General features: G+C 44.2%; 1 protein-coding gene across 1 annotated transcript; it reads right to left on the reverse strand.

The window, feature by feature from the left end:
* Nucleotides 1-1,539: 1,539 nt before the first annotated feature.
* LOC121282172 (protein ATP1B4-like) lies at nucleotides 1,540-24,663 on the reverse strand. The gene is made up of 7 exons (XM_041195716.1): nucleotides 24,652-24,663; nucleotides 23,681-23,809; nucleotides 22,510-22,614; nucleotides 19,763-19,959; nucleotides 16,998-17,054; nucleotides 12,839-12,928; nucleotides 1,540-2,133 (listed from the first exon to the last, which is right to left on the reverse strand). The coding sequence occupies exons 2-7, from the start codon at nucleotides 23,760-23,762 to the stop codon at nucleotides 1,972-1,974; spliced, it is 693 nt and encodes a 230-aa protein (XP_041051650.1). The 5' UTR covers nucleotides 23,763-23,809; nucleotides 24,652-24,663; the 3' UTR covers nucleotides 1,540-1,971.
* Nucleotides 24,664-25,259: the final 596 nt, after the last annotated feature.

Consider the following 25,259-nt stretch of genomic DNA (forward strand, 5'->3'; position numbering starts at 1 on the left):
CAAGTTGATTGTCAACTGTAAATCCTTCTGATATGCCTATGGCGAGTAGGAGAGTTTCCTGGTCAGCCAGAACTGTGTGGTAGCTTCAGTGCAACCGCATCCCACATTAAAGGACTCCATGTTCAAGCTCCTGCCACAGGTTCTATGGTGAGAGAGAGAGGGATGTGAAGGCATTAGGGTACAGAATTAGAATGGTTCCAAGGATGAGGAACTTCAGTTATGTAGATAGATTGGAAAAGCTGGGGTTGTTCTCCAAAGTGAAGGTTGAGAGGAGATTTTATAGAGGTATTCAAAATCATGAGGGGTCTATGCAGAGTAGGTAGGGAGAAACTCCTCCCATTGGTGGAAGGTTCAAGCACTAGATGACACTGATTTAAGCTGATTGGCAAAATAAAGCAATGGCGACATGGACAAAAAACTTTTTTGCACAACGATTGCTTAGGACTTGGACTGCATCGCCTGAGAGTGTTGCTGAGGCAGATTCAATCGCGGCTCTCAAAAAGGAATTGGATAATTGCCTGAGGAGGAAAAATTCAGAGGGCTACAGAAAACGGCAGGGGAATGGCAGTAGATGAATTGTCCTTGCAAAAAGCTGGAACTGACACAACAGGACAAATGGCCCCCTCCTGTGTTGTAACCAAACCATGATTCTGTGAGATGGTTTAAATATGTCTGAGATCAGTTAGAGGCCAATCGCTGCAAAACATTTCTGTAGTTTGGCAGCTGGTGTAAATAGTTGGTTCCACCTGGTATAGACAAGCCAGGTTTTCAAGGCCCGGAAAGCTAGCAGTGACTGGACTTGTGTATACTTTTATTATTTTAAGATTGTTCAATTAAAGTGTAATTTCTCTACTGTGAGCCTGTTAGGATTTGTAAAGTAGCAAGAGCTGAAATAATACAATAGACCACAAGGGGGTAGGCTGTGTAATTTATCCCTGTCCTCTTGGACCTGGCATTTGGAGCACTTTCCAAATTATGTGCTGCGATGTGCTAGCGAATACAGCGCTTCAACATATTTTGTCTTGATTTTCTGTTTTGTTTTTGTCAAAAGGGGTGTTGCAGTGTTTAGGAATAGACAGTAGAAAACTGCTGTATATCACATGATCACTTTTACTGACTGATCAACGAGAAATTCGACCATTCTAAATCCAATCGACAAAGGAGTCAAGAGTTATGGGGGGCAGGCAGAAAAATGGAATTGAGGCCACAGTCAGATCAACTTATCGAATTGCAGAGCAGGCTTGAGGGGCCAAATGGCCTAGTGCTACTCCTAATTCTTGTGTTCCTGTGTTCTTAGTAAAGCCATGATATTGGGTCCATAAAGAAAGAATTCCTTTAAATTATTTAATGTTCCCTCAGCCATTTGTTGTATGAGACTTTCAGTTTTGCACAGTTTGAGACACCAAAGCAATTTACCCAGTCCTGGTTTTCTTACATAGTGTTGGCCAAATAAAAATTTTGGTATTGTGTCTAGTGAGACACTGATCTTTTATATAGTTCACAATGTTAGCATTACACAAACACTTGTAAAATGACTCATTTCAATATAAAACTTTTATTCCCCTCTCCATGCAGAATATAGACATTTCTGGCAAAAAAAATTAAGACATCGTTTAATTATTGAATTTCTGAGAAACTGAAGTGGAGTAAAACCATAATAATTTCAACCAAATTTTAACAACTACACGCTTAACACTTAATAATTTGGCAATTATTTGTTTTTGTTATAATGATTTGATATAATGGAAACTTCACAGAAATATGTTTTATTAGTGATAGGCACCAAAACCAAAGTCAAACAAAGCCTGATTTTTATCTTCAAGTTACTCAGTAACAAGAGGGGAAGGGTTAACCTGTTAAATTTTGTACTTTACTGTCATGCTAGTAATCAAGTCTTTCCCGGTAGAGAAACCAAGTCGCCCGGTATTGTACCATTGTCTATATTTTTCACAAAGGAACCCTCATTTCATATCATTCTTGAACATTAAGTGTGAATGGAATCCTGCCAGAAAATCGGTCGTGGAAGATGTCATTTTTTATGCCAGGCCCATTTACTTTACATTGAATGCTGACTTCACTGTTCTTCTCCATATTTTCATATTGCATGGCCACCAGTGGGATTGAGTAGTTCACCTAGAGTTATTAAAGACAAAAATCATTAATGTTTCCCCTCTTAACAATCCAAGATCTGACTTTGACATGTTACATTCTAATCATCCCTCTTGCCAATAACATAGGATTAATAAGAAAATCAGAAAATATATTCAAATGCTTTCATCAAAGGTGGTGAATGTAAAAAAAAAATTAAAATCTGATTCTGTCACTAACCATATAAATGTATATGTTACCTTGTACTTTTCTTTGTTCATTCATGGGATGCAAATGTTGCTGGCAAGGTCAGTATTTATTATTGCCCATCCCTAATTGCCCTTGAGAGGGTGCTGGTGAGCCACTTTCTTACACTGCTGCAGTCCACGTTCTGTAGGTACACCCATGGTGCTATTAGGTAGGAAATTCCAGGATTTTTATACAGCATTTATGAAGGAATGACGACATATTTCCAGGTCAGGATGGTGTGTGACTTGGAGGAGATCTTACAGGTGATGATGTCCCCATGCACCTGCTGCCCTTGTCCTTCTGGGTGATAGAGGTTGTGGGTTTGAGGGATGCTGTCGAAAAGCCTTGGTGAGTTGCGGCAGTGCACCATATAGGTGGCGCACAATGCAGCCAGTGGCGGGCAGACTGAATGGATAGGATGTCAAACAAGCAGACTGCTTTGCTCTGAATGGTATTCAGCTTCAGTTGTTGTTAGGGTTCACTCCACCAGGAAAATGGAACATAGGACTTAGGAGTAGGAGTAGGCTATTCAGCCCTTCAGGCCTGCTCCGCCATTCAATAAGATGAAGGCTGATCTGCTTGTGGTCTCAACTCCACTTTCCTGTCTATCCCCCAAAACCCTTGACACACTTGTCTATCAAAAATCTACTTAACAAAGCCTTGAATAAATTTAATGACCCAATCTCCACTGTTTCCTGAGGAAGAGAATTCCACAAACCAAAGGCCCTCAGAGAGAATTTTTTTTTCTCATCTCTGTCTTAAAGGAGAGACCTCTTATTTTTAAACTGTGTCCCCTAGTTATATTCTCCCCTACAAAAGGAAACATCTTCCCAGTATCCACCCTATGAGGGTCCCTCAGAATCTCGTATTTTTCAATAAGATGCCCTCTCATTCATCTAAACTCCAATGGCTAAGGCAAATGGAATGTTGGCTTTTATTTCAAAGGGAATGGAGTATAGAAATAGGGAAGCCTTGCTAAAACTATACAAGGCACTAGTTAGACCACACCTGGAATACTGTGAACAGTTTTGGTCCCTGTATCTAAGGAAAGATATACTGGCATTGGAGGCAGTCCAGAGAAGGTTCGCTAGGTTGATCTCAGGTATGGAGGGAATTTCTTATGAGGAGAGGTTGAGTAGTTTGGGCCTGTACTCATTGGAGTTTAGAACAATGAGAGGTGACCTTATTGAAACATAGGAGATTCTTAGGGGGCTTAACAGGATAGATGCTGAAAGGTTGTTACCCCTTGTGGGAGACTCTAGGACCAGAGGGCATAATCTCAGAGTAAAAAATTGCCCACTTAAGACAGAGATGAGGAGGAATTTCTTCTCTCAGAGGGTAGTGAATCTGCGGAATTCTCTACTGCAGAGGGCTGTAGAGGCCTGGGTCGTTAAATAGTTTCAAGGCTGAGATAGACAGATTTTTAATGGTAAAGGAATCAAGGGGCATGGGGAACAGGCAAGAAAATGGAGTTAAGGATTAACAGATCCATGATCTGATTGGATGGTGGAGCGAACTTGATGGGCTAAATGGCCTACTTCTGCTCCTATGTCTTATGGATATAGGCCCAACCTGTTCAACCTTTCTTAAATTAAGTCCTTCATCCCAGGAATGAGTCGAGGGAACCTTGTATAAACTGCTTCAAATGCAATTATATCCATTTTCAAATATGGAGACCAAAACTGTACACAGTATTCCAGATGTAGTCTCACCAAGGCCCTGTACAATTGCAGTAATTCCCTACTTTTAAATTCTATTTGCCTTGCAATAAACAACAACATTCCATTTGCCTTCCTAATCACTTGCTGTATGAGCATACTAACTTTTTGTGATTCATGCACCAGGACTCGCTCTGTACCACTGAGTTCTGCAATCTCCCTCCATTTAAATAGCATATTGCTTTTCTATTCTTCCTACCAATGTGGACAAGTTCACACTTTCCCACATTATACTGTCGAGGAACTATCATATTTTTCCAAATATTATTGTGGGATGTTTTAAAGCAGGTGTGTGTGTGTGTGTGTGTGTGTGTGTTTCTGTGTGTATGGTTAATTTAATTCAACTAGAGATGGTTGGACTGCAAGGTTCAAAGAAGCAAGGTGTAAACCAGGCATTTGAAATGGAGATTAATAAAGCTAGAGTGAGGTCAATAGATATGGTGTGAATGAAATTTGCATTTTTAAATAAGTGGAGAAGTGTTTGATTTTCAAAGGGCATGGAAAATGTTTACAACTGGCAAGATAAATAAGGCAAAGTTATTACATTGATTTTCCCCAAAAGTGCTGGCCATAATAATAACGTTATATTCTGGGAAAAGTAACTTCTAAAGACAAGTGGAAACAATGGGATTTACAAATCAAAAGGGATAAAATATACTTAAAGAAGGGTGAAAGGCAGTGTGGGTGGGAGGGTGGGGGGGTGTGGCCGTGTGAGATCTTGAAAGTTATCTGTGTGAAACAGACTTGGGGGAAAAAGCCTCTGGCCACCCTGCAGAAGTTTGATGTTCCAGTTACCAAATTTGTGTTAAAAGCTTTTGGAATTCCATTGCCCAGTGGGTGCTTGTGATAATATTGTTGGATGACTTTATACATTTGGAAACCATTTGGACGGTTGCCGTAAAGGGTGTGTGTAGTTGGAAGCCTGGTTAAGTAGAAATTTTGGGAACTGTTATAACTGTGTAATTGTAATCGTGTGTGTGTTTTATTTCCTTCTTTTGTTAATAGACATTTTAATTTAATCTTTAACATGTCTAAAGGTGGTAGTGGACTCATTACTTCTGACCAGTCTTCTCGTAACAAATACAACTTGCAAAATCATTGTGATAGCGCGGCCAAGTTTCCCTTGTGGATTTGGCCAGCCTGGCAAATACCACCTGCTGTATCATAACAATACACCAGCCAATTTTTTTGCCCACTCACTTAACCTAGCTATATTGCTTTGTAGACTCTTTACCTCCTCTTGTCAACTTTACATTCCTACCTATCTCAATGTCATCGGCAAATTTAACTACCATATGTTCAGTCCATTCATCCAAGTCATTGATATAGATTGTAAATAGTTGAGGCCCAGTGGGGAGTATGCCATCACGCTGCTGACTTGTGCCTTGCTGATGATAGACAGGCTTTGACGAGTCTGTTAGTGAGTTACTTCCTGCAGAATTTCCAGCCTCTGACCTGCTCTTGCAGCCACAGTGTTCATGCAGCTGATCCAGTTAACTTTCTGGTTAATGATAATCCCCAGGATATGGATGGTGGGGAATTGAATGGTGGTAACATCTTTGAATGTTAAGGGGAGATGATCAGATTCTCTCTTGTTGGAGGTGGTCATTGCCTGGCACTTGTGTGACCATTAGATTTTGGATTAATGGGAAAGCTCAGGAAAACAAAGTTAGTAATAATTTTGATATAAAGTTGCATAATGTATAATCTCCAGGTCAGTTACATGAAACTGATCATGGGACATAGATCTGACCTCATTATTATCATATGATTTGAGTAATGAAATTTCCACTTTAAACACTTTCACCTTTCTAATTCCAGATGTTAAAGTATAAGCAGCATATCATGCATTTCTGTTCATCTTCACTTCGATGATTTACATACAGTAAGAAAACAGAATGAAAAATAATTGTCCATTTTATTTAGGTTTTAACAGGTTTACAGATTGCAATAGTCTCAGCATCAACTCTAAATCAAGTCAAAAGTGCTACTCGACAATGAGGAATCTTCAGTTTTGCTACCAGTCGTTATTGTTGGACACCAGTTTGAAACACCAGTAATGGATTACATGCATAAACTAATACCAAGTCATTCATTCATCAGGGTATTTTCTTCATAGAATCATTGAATGGTTGCAACACAGGAGACCATTCGGCCCAGCACATCCAAGCTGGTTTTCTACAAGAGCAGCTCAGCTAGTCCCACCTCCGCTGTTTCCCCATAGCCCTGCAAAACTTTTCAAATAATTGTCCAATTCTCTTTTGAAAGCCGCCACTGAATCTGCCTCCATTACATTCACAGGCAGTGCATACCAGATCCTAACCACTCGCTGCGTAGAAAAGTTTCCCCATGTTGCCTCTGGTTCTTTTGCCAATCACTTTAAATTGGTGCCCCCTTGTTCTTGTCTCTTCCACTAACGGGATCAGTTTCTCCCTATTTACTCCCAATAATGTTATCTATTTCCTGTTTATTGGATTTAAAAATTATGTACACTATAAGATTTATATGAATTGCCATCTGCAGAATTTTCCAAGCTCACTGGCGGAGGGCATGAAAGGTGGTGTGTGTGGGAAATACAGCAGGACCCTCTTCACAACGGCGTGAAGGCAGGTCGCCATCTTCTGCTCAGCCCACTGACGGTGGGCCGCATGTCCCACCATCGGTCGGCGGGGAGCTAATTGTAATACATTAGCATATAATTAAAAGGCCATCTCACCAGGCTCTTGGAACCCCGCTGTATCGTCCATCCACATCGGCAGGAAAGCACATCGACGTGTTTCACAACAGCACGCAGGAGACGTGCACTTGGCGGCCTTCACTTTGGGGGCACTGAGGTGAGTGAGCAGCAGCGTTCTCCACAGCTCGCCTGTTGTTTACAGGCCTCACGGGCACTGGGGGGCAGGGAAAACTGATGCCTGGCCCTGCAGGCAACTGCTGAGGGGTGGAAGGGTGTCTGGGGCAAGTACTGGCCAGCCTCAGAGGTGACTGCTGAGGCAGTGGGGGTAAGCGCTGCACTGGCACTGCATTGGCGTTGAATCCCACGCCCAGGCAATCGAGGTGGGGGGCAAGGTAAGCGAAGGAAGTGGCCATGCATTGGGGCACCTGTATAAACTGACCATCCCTCCGCAACTAAGACAGATCAGGCGCAGCCACAGTGATATGATTGGGGTCAGGCTCCTAGCCTACCCACCCATGCAAGCATCGCAGAGGCACCAAAGGGCCACCAAGTGCTCCATACCTTCCCCTCCACCCCTGCACTGCCCCCACCACCAGCCCCGCACAGACTTCAAGTCCGCCACCACTTTATTGGGCCGTGGAGTAGTTGGACTGCACACGTTGTACAATCTCCTTGCCAACGCTGGCCATGGAGCAGTCACTGCTGGAGGTGCTCACAGTCCCTTCCAATCCCAGCATCCCAGTTTGGACCAGTGTCCCCCATGTCGCAGGTTGACAGGGCAGCCATGCAGCGCACTCATCTCTGGCCATCCGAGGGGTGACCAGCACTCTCCGGGAAGCATTAAGGGGCAGTCACACAGGGCCAGGAAAGGTGATAAGTACAGCCAAGATAACCACATCTCTCTCTCTCTTTCATGCTGCAGGAAGACCACATCAGGATCATGGATGGTCAGTTTATACAGGTGCCCCAATGCGTGGCCACTTCCTTCGCTTACCTTGCCCCCCCACCTCGATTGCCTGGGTGCGGGATGCAGCGCCAGTGCAGCGCTTCCCCCCCACCTCAGCAGTCACCTCTGAGGCTGGCCAGTACTTGCCCCAGACACCCCTCAGCAGTTGCCTGCAGGGCCAGGCATCAGTTTCCCCCACCCCCCGGTGCCCCTGAGGCCTGTAAACAATGGATCCTGGTGACCTAGTTGTATGCCTGATGGCCGACGGAGACTGCAGAAGATGGAGGAGAGAGTGACTGAGGTTCCTGGCTGTGTAAAGACAGGAGCAGCAACCTCATGAAGAAGGGGCAGCAGGAGCTCCAACACACACTGCCCAGGAGCAACAGCGAGCCATGGCTGATCGGCACCTAGCGACACCCAGGGTCTATAGACGCCGCCTGCCGTTCCTGCAGATGTCTGAGAATCAGTGTCGTGGCCGATTGCGCATGTCTAGGAACTTAGTTGCTCACATCTGCCACTTACTGCAGGACTTGGTACCAAGGGGACATGGAGAGCATCCACTGCCAGTGGCTATGAAAGTGACTGTGGTGCTCAATTTCTATGCCAGTGGCTCCTTTCAGGGCTCCATGTGACCCCTGTGGGATTTCACAATCCACCACCCACGAATGCATCCATGAGGTCACAGGTGCCATCGTTTCCATGGAACACAACTTTATGCATTTCGCCTGGGACTGGGACAGCCGGGATGCAAGGGCCATTGGATTCACCCTGATCTCGGGTTGCCCACAGGTACAGGGTGCGATTGACTGCACTCATGTGGTGCTCAGGTCTCCATCGCTACACTCAGTGGACTTCATCAGCCATAAGGGCTTCCACTCACTGAATGTGCAGCTTGTGTGCAACCACCAGAAACACATTTTGCAGGTGTGCACACGGTTTCCAGGCACCTACATCCTGAGTCACTCGCAGCTCCCTGAAGTTTTCCAGGGTCCACAAAGGCTGCTGGGCTGGCTCCTCATGGACAAGGGCTGCCTGCAGAGGCCGTGGCTGATGACACCCATGCGGTGGCCTTAGGCTGCAGCAGAGCGATGCTATAATGAGGCTCATGCTGCAGTTCACAACTTGGTGGAGCAGACCATTGGGATGCTGAAGATGCAGTTCCGGTGTCTGGACCGCTTTGGTGCAGCCCTGCAATACAGTCCACAGAGGGTGTCATGCATCGTCATCGTCTGCAGCACCCTTTACAACCTGGCGCTGCAACAGGTGAGGAACTGGCTGAGGAGGAGATGGAGGAGCTTCATGTCTCCTCCGATGGGGAGGAAGCCGACAGGGATGAGGGCAAGGGGGTCCTCGGTAGTGACGATGATGGGGATGAGGCTCTCGCACTGGCTAGATGAGGCAGGCGCATTAGGGAGGCCCTCAGAGCTGCCAGATTTGTGGAGGATGACGATGTCATGCAGCGAGGTGTCCCCATAGATCCTCACATTGCAGTGGTGAATGTTTGATTCCAGTCTGGCTTATGGCAGCACCAATACCCTCTGTGAGAATGCTCCTGTCATGGAGATACAGTGGAGGCCCTAACAGTCACTCGATCGCAGGAGGATGATGACAACATGCAGTGAGGACACTCCATAGATCTTCACACAGCTTCTGAGAATGTCCGACTTCTGCCTGGCCGAGGGCAGTTCTTTTGTGCTCCGTGATCAGAGACGCAGCCATGAAATTTTAGATGCATCTGATGCTGTGTCCACCTTCAGCACCTCAGCCCTTCAGGAGCTGGTGCACAGCATCACTGGTCACAGATGCTGGTGTGATGGGGGCCAGCCCCACCTTAAAAGTGCTGAGTATGTACAGAGAGAATGAGAGAACTCTGTGGTGCCTGCCCACGACATTCTGGCAGCAATGACCAGCACCGCCGAGGTGCAGGCATCAGTAATGTTTCCAGGGAGTGTGAGGCTGGACCATCACTGTGGTCTGACGATCGCACAGAGCACAGGGAAGAGGCCCTGGATTGAGACACCTGCCTTTTATCTTGTGCAGAAAGGTTTCACACCTGGGTGACAAGAACACCGCTCATCAGAACAAAGAGCCACAGGCAGGGTGACATTCTCAGGAGTTTATTGACAATAGTGAATAGTATGTGATCAACCCCCATGGCAAGGCTGTGCAACTACTTTTACCTAACTTTCCTAACCCTGCCACTATGTACGTCTTGGTGTCCCCGGAGACCTACAGCAGAGGTGGAGGCAGCCTGCTGACTGTGTCGCCCTGTCTGTGATGACTTTGGCAGACGTCTCCTGGAGGGCCAAGTCTTGGAGGGCCCTGGCCTGTTTTCGGGGTCCTGCTGTGTGGCAGTGGCACCCTCCTCGGCCTGTGAAGCTGGATTTGCGGAGGTGACAGGAAGAGGGGAGTCAGATGGGCCGGTCACTCCTGGGTGGATGGCCCCAAGTGTGCACCTGCTGATCCTCCTCCCTATGGGTGCCTGAGGGTCCCTGGCTGACTCCATGAGCGGAAGGGGTAGCTGGAGCAAGATCGAACTCCGCAGCACCCCTCTCGCATTGGAGGCCAACTATGGCATCAGCGATGGAGTTAAGCCTGCGCAGCAGTGCAGGACCGATGTCCTGGACCGGGGTCTCCATGGCGGCTGCCATCCTGCCAGTGTTGACCTCGGTGCATTGCAATGCCCGCGCATTCACCTCAGCTAGAAGATGCACGGACTCCTCACTTATGCCTTGCAACCTGAGGACTGCAGTGGACATCCCTTCCTGATGTTCCCGAGCTTGCCTTTGCAGCTCCAGCAACTGTGACATGACCGAGTCCAGAGGCTCATCATCTGACTCGGACTCAGCAACGTTCTGGCCTCCAGCAGTCCTCCGCGTGCAGGGGTCCTGGGATGTCACTGCCTCCGTCTGCTGTGGATCAGACAATGCAATGTGCTCACCAGATTGTGATCCTGAGGCTACTCTAAACCTAGGTGCCACTGAGGTGTGTGTCCCTGCGCTGGTGGAGGGTGTGGGTGAACGCTGTGATGGACTTAAGGGAGGTTGCCTTCAGATTCCTCTTCGGAGGTTTCTTCGGAGCTTGATTGGAGGCCTTGGGTCATGGACTCTGACGGCTGTTTGGCAGATGTGCCTGTGAAAGCAAGTGGAGATAATTAGTGCATGGCAGTGGCCTGTGAAAGAGGACACATCACTCACGGCATGGCTGTCTGATGGATGTTGCACTGCTGGATCCTCACTTGGTAGAGCAGCGCCATCAGCACAGGACCGTTCCCGGTCATCGCCGGCCAGCTGGATGGCTCTGTTTTCGAATTCTGTCAGAATTTTGATTTCCAGCATTCCTCCACCTGTCTGCGACCTTTCCCTCCTGTTGTGATCCAGTTTGTCCTGCAAGGATAGAAATGTGGAGAGCGTATCAGGACGCCTGCCGGACCAGATAATAAGTATGCCTGGCCTGTGTGGGTGTGAGTGGTCCCACGGACGGTGTGAGAACAGTGACGGTGTGTGTGAAAGAGTGAATGGTGATGTCCTTTACACTGGCAGTGAGCGAGGCCCCTGTGGGTGTGTGATGGGTTTGTGAGTGTGAGAGTTGGGAGTGATGAAAAGAGTGTCTTACCCTGGCGGAATGGAGGAGATCATTCATCCTTTTGCGGCACAGGGTGGCTGTCCTCCTCTGCAGGGCATTTACACTGACCACTGCTGCCACTGCCCCCCCCAAGCCGGGTTGGTGACATTGCTGCCCATCCTGCGGCCAGAGTGGGGGTAGAGCATATCCCAGCAGGCCTCCACGGCACCCGGCAGTCGCTCGAGGGACTCGTCATTGAAGCTAGGGCTGCAGTCTTTTTTGCTTTGCTGGCCATGTCTCCCAGGCAGCGATGATGAGCTGGTGGCGATGAGCGCTTTGCCGGCAGCGGCCTTTTAAAGATGGCGGCCGATGTGATGCAAAAGCAGGGTGATGGCGAGCGGGTGAATTAGAGCCTGCCCTCCATGGAAACGGCGTTTTCGTGGGCTTGAATATATAATGAGGCGGGCTCGGGAAGATATGGCGTGAAAACCCACCTTTTTCATCAGCGGGTAGGACTCCATTTTACCCGCCCGCTACCGCATTTAGTGCAATTCTGGGAAAATTCCGCCCGATGTTACAAGTTATTTCCTCAATGATCTTCATTTTTGAAATAATATCTATTATTCTGCCTATGAATGGGTAGAATGAATAGGAGTTGTAAGCAATCTCTTTCACCCTTATTGTTTCGTGAGGTAATCATTGTGATAATGCAATCATATAACTAATCTGTATCTATAACACTTTGCTGTCAGTCTTCTTCTTTTGGCTCCTCCCATTTTATTTGGGGTTGCCACAATGCTGGTTGATCACCCTTCTCCATCTCCTCCTGTCAGTAACAAAGTAATTAAGAGATATTGCATTAGAGTATTATAATAAGATCAGGTCATTCGATTCTTTTCAATAGGATGGATGGATGATCTTCTACCTCAACTTCACCTTTCCACACTAATCCCATATCCCTTGATTCCTGAATATGCAAAAATCTGTCAACCTCTGTCTTGAATATACTCAACAACTAAACATCCACAGCTCCCTAAAGTGCAGAATCCCAAAGATTCATAACCATTTGGGTGAAGAGGTTTCTCCCTATGGATGTCCCCTTATTCTGACACTGTAACCTATAGTTTTAGACTCTCCAGCCAGGGGAAACAGCCTGTCAGGCCTATCAAAGCACGCAAAGAATCTTATGTTTCAATTAGATAAATTTTCACTCTGTTAAGCCACATTCTACTCAATCTTTCCTCACAGGATAACCCCTTATCCCAGGAATCAATTTAGTGAATTTTTGGCACACTGCCCCGAATGCTAGTATACCTTTCCTTTGTTAAAGAGACCAAAACTGCACAATTGTCCATGTGTGGCCTCACTAAGGCCCTGCATGATTACATTAAGACTTATTTACTCTTATACTCCAATGCCTTCATAATAAAGGCTAACATGTTATGTCATTCTTTGTCAAACCCTAGAATGTTAACATTGGGTGAATGAAGAGAAACCAATATAACAGTAAATATTATAATAAATCGCTCATTTCAAAAAAAAACAAAAGAACATTGAAAATTAGCTGCTGAATTAGAAAGATTAATACCCACTTACATGTGTCAGTTTTCCATAATAAGGAAAGTACATGAGATCAAAGGTTCCGTTATTTGGGTAGAAGTGAATTATAGCATTGTTCTTTTCTTTCTGAAAGAAGCAAAAGCATACTTATGTTATTTTAGTAGTGTTATTTTAACAGTATTCTCAAGGCTACATTAAGAACAGAGAAGACTTTCTTTACTGAGAGTCTAGTGTAGACAAAATATAGTAGTCATCTTTAAATAAAGAAGTACCATGGACTAGAATCATTATGTTCTCTAATAGCTGGGAACACTGGAGTCTTTGAAGAATTACAAACTAGGAGTTCTATTATCTTTCTCAATTGATGTTTAAACTACACTACAATACAGATCAGCTATGATCTAATTGAATAGGTTTGAGGGGCTGAATGGGTCTAATGGCAAATTGGGTCTATTTTCTCTCGAGTTTAGAAGAATGAGAGGTGATCCCGTTGAAACGTACAAGATTCTGAAGGGGCTTGACAGGGTAGACGCTGAGAGCTTGTTTCTACTGGCCAGGGAATCTAAAACACGGGGCACAGCATCAGAATAAGGGGTCGATCATTAAGGACAATGGTGAGGGGAAATTACTTCACTCAAAGGATTGTGAATCTTTGGAACCCTCTGCCCCAGAAGATTGTGGATTCTTCCTCACTGAATACATTTAAAGCTGGGATGGACAGACTTTTGGTGTCTCAGGGAATCAAGGGATATGAGGAGTGGGCAGGGAAGTGTTGTTGAAGCCCAAGATCAGCCATGATCATATTGAATGGCGGAGTAGTCTACTCCTGTTCCTACTTATTGTGTTCTTGTTTTTGGATGGCCTACTCTGTTTCTATGTTCCACTACTTTCAACAGTTATGTTTCTCCAGTTCTCACCAGATTGCTAGATGGATGTATTTGCTTCTGGTTTGATGATGTAAGACATTTCTATTGCATGTAGAAGCTATACATCCTACACATTGCGGAAAGAATAAGTAGAACTCTAATAAGTTTCAGTGTTTGGCTTGTATTATTGGGGCTTTTTAGTTTCTATTTAATTTTTGCTTGAAATGGATTGCAATTTGAGATTGATAAGTGATGAGAATCTTCTAGAAGGACAGCAATTTTGTGAATGTTAGCTTTCAGATGGCGGGGAGTTAAATTATTCAAACAACCATCACAGAAAAATGTGTCAACACCTACTTACCACTTGAAGACTAGATTTTTTTTTAAAGTACATCATTTAATATCATTTGTCTATTAGTTGAACCCTAACTGGAAAGAATGTTCCTACCAAGGAATAAGGTGCACCTCTAGGATAGATGAGGTCAGTACTTTGGGAAGCATTTAACAGTCTACCCCTGTCACCCTCCACACATGAGAAGAGGCATTAAAAGAGACAAAAAAAAGTGAAGCATGAGAGCTAATGGCCTTGCAAATGCAGATAGTTTTCCCCAGTTTGCTGCCATAACTTCAGCAGAATCTATGGAGAACCAGCTAAAATGGCTGTTTCCACCTGTCACCTGACAGAGCTACACCAAGACACTAGGATGGTGAACCACCGTGGAATTTTCAGGTCAATGGAGGCAGAAATGTACAGCTGTCACTTGCATATTGGCAAGTTGCTTATACTTGAGAGTAGCTTGTTCCTGAGGACTGCGGTGTAGAATTTTCCAACTCATGAGGAAGTTCTCAAAGCTTCACTAGGAGTGGTGCACTGGTACAGCGATCTCAAAGTTGAGATTCAACCCTCAACAGTTGAATTTCTCCCTCAACCGATGAGGGAGACCCATCTAGTCCATCCTTCTATGCAGGGGGGATAAAAGAGCTTTCTTGGATGTTTATCAAATTCAATAAAGTGTTGTAAATTTGACTACTTCTCCATTTTGGGCACTTTACCACCGTGCATTCCCAGTCAGACAGGGAACAACCAAATTCAGTGTAAGTCTTTTCTTCAAGATACGCTTAGTAATGTGCCTTAAACTCAACCTTAGATCACCCACAACTGCACAGGTCAGATTTTTTCTATGCCACTTCCTAGTTAGATTGACCACTTGTCATCTCTTTTGGACAGTTCTTTTTTTCATTCACGAGGTGTGGGCTTCTGTGCGATTGGGCCATGCCAAGCTGGCACTGAGTTGAGTCTGCCCAAACTAACATCTCATAAAACAACGTCAGGACATCGAAAGAGGAAGTTTTTGTCCAATTAGCCTGTGCTACATTCAAACCCAGTTTCCAGAGAATAAGGACAGTGTGTTAAACTATTACATTAGCTAATCCCTCAGAACAAATGCAAGATTGTATATAAAGCCCATATTGTTTTGTTCAATTAAAGCAACAATAGAAGAAACAAAGCACAACATGTAAGATTTATGAAGCTCTCAACAGGCTACATCATGTCAATGGGCCATATATCAAAATGTTCAACATTGCCTGGAATTCTCCCAGTTGAGGAAGATGTTGAAAAAAACATTTTCCTCAGAACAGTACATTCACTTAAAAATAGCAACACGTTGTGTTTTGCCTGCCAAGACATGGTACCCAGAACCCTTTCACAAGCCTGACGTTTTGAAACCTGAGGTTGTCAGTTGTTTAGAAAAATAGATAAAAGTACAATATTTAAGCAAGACTGAGAGGTTGTTAGTGATGAAAAGGTCTATATCTAAAATGTTAACCATTTTTTCTTTACAGATAATCGGGGAAATTGGCCACTATCTATTCCTGATTGGGAAGAGATTTACATTTGGGAAACAAATGAACTCTCTGCAAGTTCTCCCAGTGTTTTTTATTTTGGTTAGTTGACTATTTTAAGTGTAATCTTATGGACTTGATGGGCCAAGTGGTACTATAATGACTCTAGGTCCAGTCTTTTCACTAATGGGCACTGCAGTAATGGTTCAAAGGATTAATCCAGTTATAGAGAAACACATTCAAAGGTTGTAATTCCACAAATCTTTGTTACTTGAAGCACATTATGTACGTGTGCTGCATTTACATTCACTGTGGCCAGCATTTTCTGTTCAGTGTGCTGAGGCAGGCCCTGCACACCAACGCGTAAAATGACACGCGGTGACATTGGGCGTGCGTTCCAACCTCACCGCGTGTCACTCTGATCTTTCGTTCATTGGGTGCGCACTGGAGTCGGCTGCGCGCCCGCCAAACTGTCAAAGGCCTGTTAAGGCCATTAATAAACTGATTAAAGCAATTGTCAGGGCTGCCTGTCCAACCTTAAGGTTGGTGGTGGGGGCGGCGGGGGGGCAAGCGAAGAGCCCAGGCGGCCTTCGCATTTTTCATGAAACCTCATCCACAGGCGGGATGAGGTTTCATGAAGGGTTTATTAATTAAATAAAAAAATTTATGAAAATTCATAAACATGTCCCGGCTCATGTGATACTGTCACATCAGGGGACATGTCTGGAGAATTTTATTTTTTTATTTTTTCCATCTTAAACACTGAACTTAATCTCCCTGAGGCAACTCCATGCCTCAGGGAGATTTCTGAGCTCTTTCACGCGCGTGCATCGAGAAAGAGCACAGGCCCCGACTCTCCCTCCTCCCCCCCGCCTGCACAGGTAGCGCTGAGTGCTACCAAGCGCCCATCATGCTAGGTGGGCCTTAATTGGCCCACCCAAGTAAAATGGCGGCGCACAGCTGATCACAGGTGGTGATTGGCTCTGCACCTACTCCCGACCGACCGGCCCGCCCGATGGGGGAAAATTCTCCCCGTATCATAACTTAAACCTAAGTTGATGCAACTTTATAAGTTATCAAATGTAGTAGATACGTAATGGCAACAGCTGTAGTAGTTGATTAGTGCACTGTCCATTGAGACCTTGGATAAAATCAGATCTAAACTATTGAGCTAAAAATCCTTTATCTCTGCTGGGTACAAGGGTCCTATTTGGAAAGGGTTTGCCAGTCTCCATCTAGTTCCTACAAAACTGAGATCCACAGATGAATTTCTTCCCAATTCAAGATTAATTGATACCACTATTTGAATAACCCACCAGGTTAATAATTACAACTGTACTATGTCTAATATTTTTAAGCATCAATTATCCAAGTGCTAACCAGCATCCATATGTCATTGTGGAATTCAAAGCTAGCCATTTTATTCTAACTCGAGGTTAGACTATTCCAACTCATGATTTAGTTCAGACATTGATATCACTCACCATGAATTCACAGGTCACATATGGTATTTTTCCTTTACCAGGCAGGTAACCAATTACCTATGTAAGGAAGCAAATATCACCACAATGCTCATGAATATTTATTTTATAGAAACAAGAGAATAAGAATTAGAACTTCCTCTGTCGGCCACATCTTCCTTGGTGCAAAATCAAAGTCTCATTAAAACTTTTGATCCAATTCAAAAAGTTCTTCGTGCTAAATGAATACAAAATGATTTAAAAGAATCAATTTAGCTCAAGTCTCTGGACCTAAAGAGTAGTAAGATACAGGTTTACACCCATGATTCTTCACATAATGATCTCAATGGAGATCCAGAGCGAAGGCGTTTCCTTACAGGGAGGCAGAAAATAAGCCAACTTGGCAAAAGTATCCTGCATCTATAGTGGCCAGTTAGTGTGGCAGTGCCAAAATACTGTGGCAGGTCACCTCGCCCTCCTGATTAATGCTGGATGATCTGAAAATAGAGCATAAAATTAATTTAATGAAGGTAATAAAATAACACACTGTTTAATATATAAAGCCTGTATTGCTGAACACAATGGTATATAGTACTATACAGTCACAGATATAACTGATAGTCATAGTATCATAATGGCAGAGAAGGGGGCGATAGATGATAATCATTTTTTTCATTTATGGGATGTGGGCGCCGCTGGTTAGGCCAGCATTTGTCGCCCATCCCTAATTGCCCTTGAGAAGTTGTTCAGTACAAAATGGATATTATTCGTATTTAGGGTAGACAATTAAATTCTGAGAATGAGTTGGTAATGCTTAAAATGTCATTTTGCTCACTGGTAATACTGACTGTGAATCAGAAGGGAATGGGTTCAATGCCCCACTCCATAAAATGCACATATAATCTAGGCCAATAATTCAGTGATTTACTAGGGGAATATTACATTTTTGGAGACATTAAACCAAAACTATGTTCATGTGGATAAAAATAATCAAATGTCCCCTTTTCAAGAAAAGTGGAAACGTTCTCCCTGTGTCCTGGCTAATATCTATCCCTCAACATCAGTATGTCACCAAAACTTCTCCAGGAGCACCATCCAAACCCATGACCTCCACCATATAGAAGGTGCATCGGGATACCATCATCACCAAATTCCCTTCCAAATTTCACACCACTTGACTTGGACATATATCATCGTTCCTTCATCAGTCAAAATCCTGGCAATCCCTACCTAACAGCATCTTCATCATATGGACTGCAGCAGATAAAGAAGGCTCACCATAACCTTCTCTCAGACAACCAGAGATTGATAATAAGTGTCAGCCTTGCCAGTGATGTCTGCATCTTGAGAAAGAATTTTTTAAAACCAATAAAGCCAAAACAGATTAACTGGTTAGTTATGTCATTTACTATTTGTGGGACCTTGCCGTGGACAATTTAGCTGCAGTGTTTGCCTACATTACAGCAACTACATGTCAAAAGTAAATCATTGGTTGTAAGACACCTTGAGACATCCTCAGGACATAAAAGGCCTTATATAAACATACATTCTTTCTTCTTTCTTGATTTAATCAGCAGATGGTATGTGTGCCAAAGTATAGTCATTTATCAGATACCAGGAAATTCCAGGGTCCATCAACATTCCAAGATTTATTGACACATGCAAACAAACATCTGTAAACTCAAAACTGGCCAAACCCTGACTGTAGGAGAAGGGCTAGAAATTTACAACAACAACTTCTTGCATTTATGCAGCACCTTTAATGCCGACAAATGTCTCACGGACAAATAAGGAAAAGTGGGTGCTGAGCCAAAGACGAAGAGATTAGGAGGGGTAGTGAAACGTCAAAGAAGTGGGTGGGCCTTAAAAGCAGAGAGGAAAGTGGAGAAACAGAGAAATTTAGCAAGGGAATTTCTCAGTGTGGGGCCTGGACGATTGAAAGTATAGCAACAATGGAGGGGTGAAGGAGAGCACGGATGCACAAGAAGTAGAAATCAGGAATGGAGAATTGGAAAGGAGGGACTGTAAAGCTGTGGAGATTTTAACATTTGATGCAAAATGGGTAATGGATGTGCAGAGTGCACCCCCGTCACTCACTGCTCACCCCTACATCATTGCTGACGTGAGTCAGATAGAGAGTGGGCAAGTTCGCAGTGAGATTTAAACGAGTATGAGCATTTTAAATTTAGGCACTTGGAACCCAATGCCGTTCAGTGAGGACAAGAGTGAAGGGCAAGCAGGAAATGATACAGAGAGCAGAGTTTTGAATGAGCTAAGTTTAGGGAGGATGAGAGGCCCACCAAGATAGTACAGGGGTAATAGTCCGGAGCTGGCAAAGACATACATGGAGGTTCAGTGGCAAATAGGCTGCGACAGGAACAGAGGCTGGTGAGTTTATGGAGATGAGAGAATGCAAACTTTGTATTGGGGATGATATGGTATCAGAAGATCAGCTTAAAGTCACACAGAATGCTGAGGATCTGTTGTTGGGGTGGTTAGTGAACACTCGGTGTCACATAAGCATGAGCTTTCCTTGTGGGTCTCATCTGTGGCTGTCTTATATAAATTGAAGGCAGGTTACAGTAATCACCCCTAGCTTCTATGGGGTAAGGCCTAGAGAACCCAATGAACCAATTTTAACATTTGATGCAAAATGGGCAATGGATGTGCAGAGTGCACCTCCGTCACTCACTGCTCACCCCAACATCACTGCTGACATGATAGTTTGTTATCAAATTGAGTAGGAAAGTAATAATGGCTTCCCTATATTGTCATTAAGGCCAACATACTCTGTTCATCTTCAAGAGAAGGCAGGGTTTTCCTTCAGAGTACCCAAAGGTGGGATCTTCAATTCCAGAGCAATTTTTCAGCATGGTCCGATTAAACTGACAAGCTAATCGTTCTTCACTTTCATCCTTCTCTTGCATGAAGTATTGCCCGGGAGAACATGGAATGTTCTTAAAAGCCTGGATGCTGTCATTGTAGGCTGTAATGGATAAAAAGAAAGTCACACAAACCACAAGCCTAGTAGAGTACCAGTTTCCACTGGTATACCTGCCAGTAACAAGTTTCAGATAAAAGCAAAAAAGAATGGTGAGTGTGATGACAAAAATGTCATTCTACACAGGGTGATTAGAACATGGAATTCGCCACAACTTATTGGATAGAACTTTTCTCCTGTCGGGGGCGTTGTGTGGGGGTGGGCGCAGGTAGGCGCGGACCCGTTTGGATCCACGCCGCCATTTTATGTGGGTGGGCCGATTGAGGCCTGCCCAGTGTGACACGCGCCCGGAAGCACTGTGCGCTCCCTGTGCGGGGTAGTGGGGGGGTGGTTCCCTGAGTCGGGAGTGCAGTCTTTCACACATGCACACGAAGGAGCGCAGAAATCTCACTGATGCACAGAGGTGCCTCAGGGAGATTAGTTTTAAGTTTTAACAGTTCAATAAAGTGTTGAAATTTTTTTTATAACTTGTGCCCTCATGTGAAACTGTCACATGAGCTGGGACATGTGCATTAATTTCAATAAAAATTTTTAAGAAAATTTAAAATCATTCATGAAACCTTATCCCGCCTGTGGATGAGGTTCCATGAAAATTGCAAAGGCCGCCTGGGCTCTTCGCCTGCCCAACAACCTTAAGATTGGATGGCAGCTCCGTTAATTATTTTAATTGTTAATTAAATGGCCTTAATAGGCCTTTGACAATTTGGCAGGAGCGCAGCCGACTCGGCTGTGCGCTGGCCAAACTGAAAGTCTAAATGTGACGCGCGGTGATGTCGGGACACGCACCAGGGGTCACCACACATCATTTTACACCTCAACGAGCGGGCCCCACCTCACCCCTCTCGCCAAGCTGAAGATTCTCCCCATTCAAGTAGAGACCCCTATCTCTATTTAAAAGGGGAATTAGACAGGTTTTTAAAATTATATCACAGGGGCCAGCATTTGTTATTCATCCCTAATGGCCCTTGAGAAGGTGGTGGTGAGCTGCCTTCTTGAACCGCTGCAGTTCATGTGGTGTAGACACACCCACAGTGCTGTTGGGAAGGGAGTTCCAGGACATGGACTCAGTGACAGTGAAGGAACGTTGATTAAAAAAGAGGAATGTTAAATGTGGAGCAAGCAGGAAACTGGATCAGATTATATGGCCTATGAGAAGAAAAAACAATGGCATCCATTTAATGGCCATTTCTCTGTGGTGACTTTCCATGATTCTGGAGTATTTTAATAACCGTTTTCCATTTCACACAGAACAGGGCTCCCCTTGCTATAGCTTGTGTGATACCCTATTGAATACAGATACTGGAGTGATTTTCAGAATCAGCAGTTTCTATGCCATTGTTGTACTCACTGGCATCTGGAAATGGTGTGAACTAATTTAATTTAAAACGATACCAGTAGTTGCTACAAACAGCAGCAGCAAGCAAAAACAAATGAGTACCGCGCATTACTGTGCATTTAGGGAAAAATTTAAAGATTGGCTGAATGCATGGTCGACCTGGCAATCAAACATATAATGAGCCAGATAGCCATCTGTTTAGCCTGCTTCAAAGGTTTCAATTTTAGAGCCTTTTTTGACACAGTTCTGCAATGGAATTCTATAATAGATTATTGGCTGAGCACTAAACCACACTAAGGGATTCAGCTCTGCAGGGGGTTGTTTACACAGCTTTGAAGGAGACTTTTAGCTTTATTTGATTGACAGTTTTAAGAGCTTGTAATAATTTTATCTTTTTTGAAGTGGTTTCCGAATACCTGTTTGTTTACACAGCAGAGATTAAGAGGTGTTAAAAAGATTAATGTTTTTTTTCAATGCGAGTATAAATGGCTGTGCTTGAGTGACTGTTTTATGAACTTGTAAGAGAGGCAAATATTCAAGCTGACTTTGAATGCTTTATTTTGGCAGTTTCATAAACATTTCATAGACTTGCCAGTGTTATTACAGGGCTCATGAGTTCTGCTGATAGTGGATACTGGAAGAGTGGATGTGGAGGATGCATTGGGGGAGTGGTATGGAGGAGTCATGGATGGTATGGATGGGGTATGAGGTGTATTGTGGGGTCATGGGGTTTAGAGGGGGGCAGGGGTGATGGTGAGGTGGTGAGGGCTAACAGCCTAACAGGTAGTCCATTGCTACTTCTGACTGATCTATATAGTAGCATATTTACACTTTAATTAATTTAGGGATTCACTTACTTAGGATTCAGTCTGTGCCCGTAAACTGAGACCATGTTGAGAACTGGGCTGATGTCCTTCTCACCTGCCCATTTTGGCATTTGCCTGCTTCCTATTGCCAACTTAGGCCTACTTTGGGAGAAGCAGCCTTGCCTCCAGCTTGTCCCCACCTCCTCAGATTGAAAATGCAGGGAGAGGACACTGCCAGGACCAGGTGGGACCACAGAGCCGGCCCCGGATACCCGACTCAGATGAAACTCCACCCCTTGGTCCCAGTTATTATGAACTTCCTTGTTTCGCGATTTTAAAATTCAGACGATTGTTTAACGCTGCTCTTCCTAAAGAAGAAATGCAGAAACTTACGTTCAAGGAATTGATGCAGGCTTTTCACATAATGTGACCACGTGCTCTCCTCTGATGAATTGAATGCAATCCTAAATCCACCAAGATATGGTCTTATCATCACTCCTAGGAAAATGGAAAGATTACTGATGGTCTAGAATTTCATCAAACAGTTAACATCAAGGCAAGTTCAAACAAGTAATTCTGACTGCTTTATATGGTACCATATTTATACCTTAATTAATTTAGGGATTCATTTATTTAGGATTCAATCTGTACACATAAACTAAGCCCCTTTTACATGGGTGATAATAATTAATTGCTCTTGAACACTGCACCTAAAAATAACTTGAAGTTGATATGTCAATGGCTGCCCAAAAGTATACTGCAACTTCTAATCTTTCACTGTAGTTGTAATCACTGGTGTTCCCTACAACTCAGTGCTCAGTAACATGGGGCTGGATTATATGCTAAGAGTGGGTTCCCGGCACCCCAATATAAATGTTGAGGGCAAGCCCACCTCCCATCAGCTGGCTCACCCCGCTTCAATTTTTTGGCTGACAGGCATTTTAATTGTTCTGAGGTGACATTTTCGCCTGCTTTCGGAGGAAGCCCCACCTCCTAGAGATGCCAGCCAATGAGAGGCCGGCAGCTCTGCAGTATCAGCAGGGCCACCAAGAACGGCGGCCACTACTGCAGCAAGGATATCAAGGAGGCATTCATCGGCGGACCTGGCCCTCTAGGTAAGGCCCCGGTGAGGGTTGTGCATGTGGGGGGTCATGCTGGTCAGGGCGGGGAGGCAGGATGGATGCAGAGAAGGAAAGCTGTGGTAGGGCAATCCAATTGGCACTGGGGACCCAGAAAGGAAGTACCTTCCACCCTCCTTTCACTGACCAGCTCCCCACAGGATCAAACGTGTTGGGCATCACGTTGGACGCGGGCCTTTCCCATCACCTATTAAATCTGAGTGGTGGTGGGGTAAGGCGTTAAGTGGGCATTAATTGCCCACTTTAGGAATCAATTGGGCCACAGGCAGGCAACACACGCGACACCTCCCCCGCCACTTGTAAAATTGCGTCAGGGTGGTGGTGGGCATGGCACAGCGCCCTATTTTACAAGTCCACCAGCCTGCTTTCCCGCCTGCAGGTGACCTGTAAAATGCAGCCCACGGTTCAGTAACATGGTTAAGTACCTGGATTGTTGACTCGGTCACGATATCTTGGCGTATATGGACTGATTGTAGATAGCATCCCATACAGGCACAGAGAAAACATTCCAGCCAGAGAGGAATACAAGCAAAAGTAGAAAATTAAAATAAGTGCTGCAATGTAAACAAAAAGATATTCTGGTGAGTAACACACATATGCACTGATTTGTCCTTTTCAGGATATAATAGGTTACTGTCCAATTTCTCCCATCGTTACTCTCTCCTTCTGGTCCCTATTTGGATTGTGCTCTCTTTTGGTCAGCCTGTCCTCACACCTCTTTTTGGGCTGTTTTTCAATTGATAGGTGATACACATAAACAGTCCAGTAACAACACTTTGCCTTCCTCAAAAGGAATGTTTTTAGGACCTAATCACCATGTTACCACAGCAACATTGCTGAGTTTAATGAGTGAAAGGTGCATCCCGCTGTCTAGAGACCTGCATTGGTACTCCAATTGTTATCATCCCAGTTGATGTCACTACTGGGCAAGTCAGATTCCAGCTGGCTTGATAGATCCTAATTTTTTTTTAGAAACCGTGAAGTTACTGAACAAATTTACAGGAATCTGCTGATGAACTTTTAACAGAAAGAATAAAATATTTATTAAACAAGAAAAATGAACTAGATTACACTAGACAAAAAGGTTGGAAAGATCTCAATATAAACGCAAGATGATGCTTCACATTCATACTATTTATTCCTTTACCCCTGCAATATCTTCACAGACACACAAACCAGTGAAAAGTTACCACTAGCTTAACACAAAGGCTTCTCTCTTGGGACTGGCACAGTCACAAACAGTTTTCTTCTGGTGAATTCCTGAGCATTCACTTGATGCTTCTCACCCAACTCATGTCTCTCCCCGAGATACCCAAAAGCTGCATTCTAAACTCACTGTTTCTTCAACTACAGAGCAAACAAAATGAGTTCCCTAAACTCAGCCTTCCAGCAGCACCTCTGCTGAAGTGATCACTTTACTGAGTCCTATAACTGATTATTGAGTTAACTACTGACCCAACAGCCTTACAGTTTCTCTTATCAGAGAGCTTAAAATTCCTGTCCCCTCCCTCTGACACACACTGAACTCTCTTTTCTGTATCTGTGTCATTTGACCACTGTCACTAGGCAACAGTCAAGTTTTTTCTCCAGAATCACTATGCTTTTAACTCCCTTTAACCTATTTCTTTACCTTCAGGGATTGTAAAACCTCACTAAAGACGTATATATACAAACAAACTCAAAAGACATGACCTTTTAGCCAGGAGTCTATCCAGATTCCCAGGCAGCAAGGCTCACAAACAACTTAAATGAAACTGAAACCATTTTACCCTTCTTAATACACAAACATATTTTTTGTATATATTCAACTTTAAAATTATACATTGTCCCTAACACAATGCAATGCATCACATCACTGCCAGGTTCTCCCTCTTTAAAAACGAAGATGTTGTAATTGTCTCTTTCATTTGTGAATTTTCAATATATCGGGAGAGTTTCCGTGAGGACAAATCACAGTTTAAACAAAAATGCATTCTTGTTTTGTGGGTATACCTGGCTAGGCTG

Source organism: Carcharodon carcharias, chromosome 9 (genome assembly GCF_017639515.1).
Source record: "Carcharodon carcharias isolate sCarCar2 chromosome 9, sCarCar2.pri, whole genome shotgun sequence".
NCBI classification, from domain to species: domain Eukaryota; kingdom Metazoa; phylum Chordata; class Chondrichthyes; order Lamniformes; family Lamnidae; genus Carcharodon; species Carcharodon carcharias.